The sequence below is a fragment of the Alternaria hordeiaustralica genome, assembly GCF_023758085.1.
Source record: "Alternaria hordeiaustralica strain BMP 2776 chromosome Unknown scaffold_27, whole genome shotgun sequence".
NCBI lineage: Eukaryota > Fungi > Ascomycota > Dothideomycetes > Pleosporales > Pleosporaceae > Alternaria > Alternaria hordeiaustralica.
In genome coordinates, this window is record NW_026056799.1 from 342,653 (window position 1) to 351,918 (window position 9,266).

Here is a 9,266-nt window from a genome sequence, read left to right on the forward strand (position 1 = left end):
CTGATACCCTGCATTAACCCACAGACATGTCATGATATGTGAAGCTACGCTAATGTGGAAGGTGCTTAGAACAAATGCTCGATAGCTACCCCACTTGGTCGTTGTGTAGCTTCGAAGCTATCAACGGCGTCGACCCTCAACGTCATTCCCGCAGCTGCATATCTTAACTCCGGAACCGCTCTCGTGCCCAACTTGCTGCGACTCTCCCCTCAAACACCAAATACTTACGGGTAACTGCCTTTATCTCCTCTGCAATCAGCTCAAACCAACATCATGACGACATCATCGTGGGAAGAGACTGCTAGTAAGAAGCGCGAAGGTATCTTGGCTGCTATACCCTCGGAATGGCGACTAGAGAAGTTGCCATCGGTGGAAGAACAAATCGATGTCACAGACTACGTGAAGCAGTACTTCAGCAAGAAAGAGCTGGACATCACTGAAAGCAGTGCCGATGTGATCGCGAAGACCGTGGCTGAGGGGAAGTGGACTGCTGAAGAGGTCACGAGGGCATTCTGCCACCGGGCTGCAATTGCGCATCAACTGGTACGTCGCACATCTGATACCTGCAATGAATGTTGCTGAATATATAGTTATCGTGTCTTCACGAGATCTTCTTCGATGCCGCCATCCGTGATGCAAAAGAGCTCGACGCGTACTACGCAAAACACAAAAAGACCATCGGTCCCCTCCATGGCGTACCCATCTCACTCAAAGACCAATTCCATGTCAAGGATGTCGAGACCAGCATGGGCTACGTCGGCTGGATTGGCACTTTCGAAGGCAAAAAGGGTACTGGCAAAGAGAAGGTCTTCGAGAGTGAGATGGTCAAGATGCTGCGCAAGGCGGGAGCTGTGTTGTACTGCAAGACCAGTGTGCCGCATACGCTGATGAGCGGGGAGACGATTAACAACATCGTTGGATTTACCCTGAATCCGAAGAACAGGAATCTCACGGCTGGTGGTAGCTCCGGTGGCGAGGGCGCGTTGATCGGTATGAGAGGATGTAAGTGGACTTCCGTCTGAGATACGACAATCGTCATGAGCGTTCGCGTTCCAAGACGAAGAGGCCGTGGGCCGCTAACATCGCACAGCGCCATTAGGATTCGGCACTGACATCGGCGGCTCCATCCGCATCCCCGCCGCCTTCAACGGCCTCTACGGCATCCGGCCCTCCACAGGCCGCCTCCCCTACGAAGGCATGGCAAACTCCATGGACGGCCAAAACACCGTCCTCTCCGTCGTCGGCCCCCTCGCCACAAACGCAGCCTCCCTGCGCCTCGTCTGTCAAGCCCTGCTCGAACAAAACCCCTGGCTCCACGACCCCCTCGTCCACGAAATCCCATGGCGCCCGGGCCAAGAAGCCGAGGTGAAGTCCGCAAAGAAACTCTCCTTTGGTTTGTTGATGACAGATGGTGTTGTTAATCCCACGCCCCCCGTCCGTCGCGCTATTGATACTGTTGTTGGGGCGCTGCGTTCTGCTGGCCATGAAGTCATAGACTGGCAACCCCCCTCCCACCGCACCATCAACGACGTCGGCTTCCGCCCCTGGATCTACGACGCGGGTAAAGACGTTAAATCCGCGTTTGCGCTCTCAGGCGAACCCATGGCTCCGCAAGTCACGTTTTACCAAGGCGTCGACAAGGAATTCACTGCCACAGATATCGCGGCCACGAATGTGGAGTTGAGGGCGCTGAGGAAGGAGTATATGGAGTACTGGAACAGGTAAGTCTCGACTGTACGAAGTGCAAGTGAGACATATACTGACTTCGTACTTCTACGTCTGCAGCACTGTCGACAAGACTAGTACGGGTAGGCCGGTTGATGCGGTGATTTGTCCGCTTGCGCCGTTTCCGGCGAGTAGGAGGGAGAGGTTCAGGTATTATGGGTATTCGACTTGGGTTAATGCGCTGGATTATACGAGTGTTGTTGTGCCGGTTATGCAGGTGGATAAGAAGGTTGATGTGAAGGCGGAGGGGTATCAGAAGCTTGATGAAATGGATGGGGGTATCCAGGACGACTACGACCCTGAGATCTATGACGGCGCGCATGTTAGTGTGCAGCTTGTTGGACGGAGGTTGCAAGAGGAGAAGATGATTGCTGTTGCCGAACTTGTAGGTGGTATTATCGGAAAGTAGAGAAGGTATACGAGACTATTTCAGCAGAGCCTTCCGATTCTTCATTGGCGGGAGGCGTATCGCAGGCGCACTGAGAAGCATGTCAAAAGGAGGATTGTCCAGCACGATGAAACGTTCCGCGACGCCCTCGACACAGTTCGGCAGAGGAAAGGACAATTCTACAAATTCACCGGTCGAGGTATAACGCTTCGAATCCCAGATTAATGAGCTTACTGTTGCGATATCCAGACGCGCTGCGAAACCGAGACGATCGATGACATCGCGAGAGACGAAGTTGTTCCGCAAGTTTGAAGGGAACATCACGCAGATCTTATCTGGCCGCCCACTCCAGTTAGAGACGATGGGAATGTCTCGCTTTGCTTTCAGTAATGACGATATTTCCGATTTTGTAACCTTACGCACAGTCAGTGCCAGCACGCATGATACATGTTCGTCAACTCACGACATCGAAAGGAGTGGGTCGTCTCGCTGGTACTGGAAAACGAGGCTGGATCGGCGCTGAAGTAAGTATAGGATAAGCTGGCCCGATGTTCGCCAGAGATTTCGCAATGTCGCAGTTGCACGAGACCACACTGTCCTGGAGTCAAAGCGCTTCTTCAACGTCGCACAGGAGATACTGACATGTTATAGCTGTTGACATTATCCCAGATGTTGCCGTTGATTTGGAGAGTACTGTCGTACGCTCTGTTCCCGGTAACGGCTGAGAAATGCGTCGCTTGTTTTGCTTTCGTGGGACGTCCGACCGCGGAGGTCTCTGATTTACTCATAAATTTGGAGGCGCGAGAAGACTGGCTGACATCGCTTCTGTAGAAGCTACTCATGATTCAAAGCGAGCGTTTCCAGAGTGAGTGAGTTCAGAGTGAGTGAGCGAGCTCAGCGCGATAAGGATGTGAAGACAAAACGAAGGATGCCAGCAGACTTCAGATGGGGACGGCGCTGCCTGTAAGTCTTGCCCGCAAAGTCGGCTCATGTCCGGATCGAACGCGGGATGTGTGGATTCGAGACATCCTACAGGTTGCCCCAACACGTATGCGCGTAATCGCGGGGATACGCTGTCACGTGTGGGTGGTCTCGCCGTCCCCATGATTTGCCGCGTCGCTACCGGTCAATTGAGATGGGGATAGCGTCTCAAAGGCGTGCAGGAACGAGCGACATCCCTGCCAGTTCCGGTCGCCCTGATGATGCGCGAGCTGGAGATCTGCCCCACTTGATCTCTCCAACGTGCAGCCGCGCCCATGCGAACAGATAAACGCACAACTCACATCACCAGTTACACGGACACCCACCTACACTACACAATCAGCGTCGCCAGCTCTTCGCGCATCATGGCTTCGAAGTAGAGCGTCGCATTGGGTAGGAGCCTGCCCCAGCGCTCTCCGGCGCATTCAAAGTTGCGCGCGCGCGTACAAGGCTGGCCACGACGAGAACACTTCACTTTGCGCGCGATGGGCGATCGCTTGACCTTAGCGCAACGTCTTCTCAGGGACCATCCTGCTAAGGCAGTCGAGCTTCTGATGGACTACTTGAAAGATGGAAAAATTAAGGCAGAGACCGAGCAGTATATCGGACAGAACCCAGCTCAGCCAATTCTCGAGACGGAACTTAATCAGCATCGCGGATCGTTGCCGCCGCCTGCTCATCATCGCCACCCTTCTCTACAAGGATCGATACGGCCGAACATACAGAATGTCCGGCATAGTATTCAAACTCCCCCCACTAGCGCAGGCTCGGTCAAGTCGCATACTTCGGGTCTTGCGGCCGCGGGTATGGAAAAGATTTCCTTCCTCTCGTGTGACGGCGACAGCGCAGACCAGGCGGTGATAGCAAAGCGTGCGCCAGGCAAACACAATCTGATTAGCGAGGCGGTGGCGTATGGCCGTGGTCTTAGCGAAGGCCAGTTCGAGGTAGGCGAGTCGATACCAGTGCATACATCTGCCGGAGGGCCGAGGTGGATTAATGTCAAGCACGCTGTGAACCTGACGTGGCGTCGGCCCAGCGAGTACAAGACGAACATGGATACATTCCATATTGTATCAGCAAGATACCTCGATTGCGATGTGGTTCTAGGATTGGACGAGTCCATGGAGCGCCAATTCCCATCAGGTCAGTCCCACTCGTTCCGATCAGTGTCCGCACAACCAGGCTGATCTCTCTGTCGCGACAACAGAGGTTCAAGAAGCGCATTCCCCGCAAGATCGCTACCGACCAGGCTTCGTCCACGAATTTGATCAAGCAGTGCCGCCACCAGCGCCGACTGCGCCGATGCATCCATACCAACCCCCATATCAGGCACCGTCTCCCGACATTCAGCGGGCATTCGGGCGCGTCGGTGCAATGCACGACCTACAACGCATGCGAGGGTCCGAGCCACCCGCCCAAGCTGCACCATCAGCGCCCGTGGAACCCGGTCAGCAGAGTAATGCACCCATACCTATTGCGAGTCAAGACGATCCGAGCGACGAGCTCGAAATTGAAGGTTACTGGGGCAGAATGCCGATCAGCATGTCAGTCGATATCAGCGGTTCGGGAGAGCAGTTCTTCCAAGCCTTTCAATGTATGGCCATAGACCGGAAGCGCGGTGACAACTTGGACAGAGACAGGCAGAGACTAGCAATGCTATTGAGAGCGGACGAGGATAGTCCCGAGGAAGAAGCCTACCGCGTTAGTCTTGATCAAGGTGCACTGGAGAAGCGCTGGAAGATGATCGTGAGATGGATTCGAAAGAACAAGAACTCGGAAGAACCGCATCTGTATGCGACGGTCGAGATCGCGGACGGGTAATAAACTTAATGTCGCACAATTCTGCTAGACATCGTCGGGCCACTAGATCTATAGACACAGGATAATACTGCACGAGACAAAGTATAATAACGCGCAAGTTAGCGCTATTGCGCGCAATAAGCTAAGCGTACAACGTTTAGGCTATCGCGCGCAAGGCAACTAATCTTAAGAAGCGTATTGCTACTAGAATAAAGACCTCTTTAGAGTCTTGCTCTATATACTATACTTATACTATATTACGCACTAGTGTATAGAGAGTTAGAAAGAAGAGCACAAAAGTAAGATAAGTAAAGAAGAGACGCGTAGAAGTACTGCGCAGAAAGAAGGTATAAGAGAGAAGATATAAAAAGAAAGAGATAAGATAAAAATATAAGAAGAAAATATAAGAGAAAGATATAGTAAGTATAAGATAGACTTTATATATAGAGAAGTAGACTAATAATAAGATTACTTATTACTTTACTTATAGAGCTATATATACTTAACTTATACTAGATAAAAGTATAGCTACTAATTAGTAGACTAGAAGTAATTATCTAATTAGCTATAAAATATAATTATAGTAAGTATTACTATAAGCTAACTATATTAGAATATATAATATCTAGTAGAAACTAAGCGTAGAATAGTCTATATATAATAAATTTAGTTTAGAAACTAAGTATAGTAATCTAAGAACTAAGTATACTAGTTTAAGAACTAAGTATACTAGTTTAAGAACTAAGTATACTAGTTTAAGAACTAAGTATACTAGTTTAAAAACTAAGTATACTAGCTTAAAAACTAAGTATACTAGCTTAAGAACTAAGTATACTAGTTTAAGAACTAAAGATAAGAGTTTAAGAACTAAGTATACTAGTTTAAGAACTAAAGATAAGAGTATAAAAATATAAGAAACTAAGAATCTATTTAAAGCTTAAGAACTAAGTAAAGCTATTTAAAAACTATACTAATCTTAGTACTTAATTTTAGATAAAATAGTCTTTACGTAAATAGATAGTAAGTATACTACTAAATAGTAACTATTACTTTTACTTAATTTTTCTTTTTTTTTTAGTACTACTATATTTTATATATTACTTTTTTTACTAATACTACTCTTTTATTTTCTTTTATATATTTAGTTCTTTACTTTTTTATTTTTTACTTTAACCTTTTTCTAAGTTACTAACTTTAGTAACTATATCTTTTATCTAGCTATTAGAAAAGTATAGAATACTATATATTATAAATATATACTTATTTTATTAAAAGCGCTAATAGCTTTATTATTAAGTCTATTTTATTTAACTACTTTAGAAGTCTAAAGTTATCTAGTAAAGGCTTTTTTTATATATAGATAAGTAGTAATAGCTCTATCTAGAGTACTATTATCTAAGTATTCTTATTATATATAGTAACTATTTCTATTTATTATTATATATAAGTTTATATTAATTTCTTCTTAATAAAAATATCTAGATTATTAGAATTTAGTAGTAGGCTAAATATCTCTAGACTTTTTATTCTTATTTTTATTATATTTTACTTTTACTTATAATTTAGTCTTTCTCTAAACTTTTTCTAGAGTACTAGGTCTAACTTCTTTATTAGCTCTTTACTAAGTTTCTTTAACTATATACTTATAAAAAGTACTTTTTTAGTAAGTAAGTTATACTAAACTCTATACTATTCTATACTATATTTTTATAATCTAAGTTTTATATCTAAATACTTAAATCTTTTATAGAAGAAGTCTAACTTATACTATTTTCTTATTTAATTAGCTAGAGTATTAACTTCTATTTTATTAAGCTTAAAGTACTTATTCTAGAATCTAGCTACTTTATTATTCTCTAATCTAGTAGCTACGCTAACTATATTAGAATTCTAACTTTTATATCTAAAGGCTATAAAAACTAGTTAAAGTATTTATTTTATACTAGATCTAAAATAGTATAGCGTATAGTAAAAAACTCTACTCTACTAGTAAAAAGCTTCTAAATTATAGTATTAGACTATATAATAATATTATAATAAGCTACTAAAAGACTTTAAATATATACTATATAGTATAAAGCTCTAGTAAAAGGCTTCTATATTCTAGTAAAAGATAGATAGAATATACTAAAAGGCTATACTAAAAGGCTATATTAAAAAACTATATTAGAAAGCTACTATATCTAAGTAAAAGGTATCTAAGATATAGCTATAATACGTAATAAAAAATATAATAGTAACTAACTATCTAATAGTCTACTTAAAAAAGTACTAGTAAAAGACTTATTATATATAAGTTTCTTTCTATATAGTATAGTAAATTTCTTTTCTATCTAAGAAGCTAGGTATATAATATTATATATAGTATATTTTATTCTAAAGATATATAAAGTAGCTTTCTTCTATCTATTATCTTTTATCTTAGATAACTCTAGACTTAGATAGTCTAATCTATCTACTTAAATAAAAGCTTAAAGTCTAAGTTAGATTTATTCTACTTTTATAGTTCTATATACTATAATATATTATTACTAGTAATATCTAACTTATTAGTATTATCTACTTATATTCTTTAGCTTATAATCTCTATAGTCTATTTTATAGCACTAGCTTATATAGCGCTTTATTAACTATACTATACTAGTTTTAATAATAGTATTTATATTATAGTTTATTACTTTTTATTCTTTTTATATTTTATATTTTTAAGTCTATTTTATATAGTATATATTGTATATAATATTATATTATAGAGTACTTTTAATTATATAGTTATCTTTTTTAGTTTCTATCTATACTCTACTCTTTACTTTTATTACTATTACTAGCTATATCTATACTTCTATAATTATCTAAATTATATACCTTTACTATTTAAAAAGACTATAACCTATTCTCTACTAGCTTTATTAGTAACTTTACTAAATAGTTTTCTAGATTACTTTTATAAATTACTTTAAGAAATAGCTATTTAGAAAAGAGTTTCTTCTATATATAGCTTATAAGTAATAGTTCTACTACTTTATAAAAACTACTAATATTATTATTATATTAGATAACTATCTCTATCTAGTTTTCTAGTTTTAGAATTAGCTTTTACTTTATAAATAAATTTAGAATAAATACTTTTAGTAGTAGTATAAAGATACTAGAACTAAACTTTTACTTTAGTAACTACTAATACTTTTTATATTCTAAGTACTAGTTCTAGTTATAATACTTAGCTATATACTTAATCTATATTAACTTTTTATTTATATTACTACTAATTTTATAGAAGAGTTATTTTCTAGTAACTATTACTATACTTTACTTTCTTATATTTATAAGCTTCTTTTATCTTTTTAGAATATTCTCTAGCTATTTATATTTTAAGTAAAGAGTAGATATTACTTATTAATACTATATATTACTTATAATTTCTATAGTTTTACTATAATATATAGTTACTAGTAGCGTATAAAAACTCTATATCTTACTAGTAGATAGTACTCTTTTAGAATACTTACTCTCTTACTATAAAAGAATAAGCTTACTAGCTTATAAATTAGAAATAATATCTATTCTCTATATTATTTATAGCTCTACTTTATATACTAGAGCTAGTACTATAGTATTTATAGTTGTAAATAGTTATCTTCTACTTCTAGCTACCTCTTTTTATATTTCTAATACTACTTTCTATTCTCTTAAACTTTCTACTATTATAACTACCTTTACGTAGTTTATTATTTTAGCTACCTTACTTACGCTAATCTTCTCTAACTATCTTATAAAGTTATAGTACTTAATCTTATAGTCTAAATATATAATTTTATTCTATTATACTACTACTAAGTCTTGCGTACTAGTAATAGTTTCTACTAGCGCGTAGTCTAACTATTTCTTTAATTATTAATTAACCTACTTTATTATTATTTTCTTTCTTATTTACTTTAATAGCTAATCTAACTCTTTCTTATTAGATAAGGTATTTCTATTTAACTATAAGTTATTATAGATATAGTTAATAAACTATACTAAGCGCTTTTTTACAACGCGCTAATAGAGCTACTATATAGTATTTTCTAGCGTATGTATAATAAATAACTATACACTCTCTACTATATCTAGAAGAATATAATAGACTATATTATTTAGTTCTATGTATTAGTAGGTCTCTTACACTACCTTACTTATATCTTTATCTTTCTAGAGCGCGTTAGGTATAATTTCTAGTTCTTTAGTTACTATTACGTAGTTTTTACTATTCTTACTTTAAACTCTAGAAGCTTTAGATAAAGATAGAGATATAGGCTGTTTAGGGTTAGGGTTAGGGTTAGGGTTAGGGTTAGGGTTAGGGTTAGGGTTAGGGTTAGGGTTAGGGTTAGGG

At 39.4% G+C, this 9,266-nt stretch overlaps 2 protein-coding genes across 2 annotated transcripts; both read left to right on the top strand.

Moving 5' to 3' along the window:
- Positions 1-273: 273 nt before the first annotated feature.
- On the top strand, positions 274-2,134 carry J4E84_009316 (uncharacterized protein; the record flags this gene model as incomplete). Its single annotated transcript, XM_049391879.1, has 4 exons — positions 274-543; positions 591-1,002; positions 1,091-1,721; positions 1,786-2,134. 4 exons carry the CDS (start codon positions 274-276, stop codon positions 2,132-2,134), a joined length of 1,662 nt encoding a protein of 553 aa, XP_049240517.1.
- Positions 2,135-3,579: 1,445 nt separating this feature from the next.
- J4E84_009317 (uncharacterized protein) lies at positions 3,580-4,915 on the top strand (the record flags this gene model as incomplete). The annotated part of the gene is made up of 2 exons (XM_049391880.1): positions 3,580-4,164; positions 4,202-4,915. The coding sequence occupies 2 exons, from the start codon at positions 3,580-3,582 to the stop codon at positions 4,913-4,915; spliced, it is 1,299 nt and encodes a 432-aa protein (XP_049240518.1).
- Between the last annotated feature and the right edge of the window lie 4,351 nt (positions 4,916-9,266).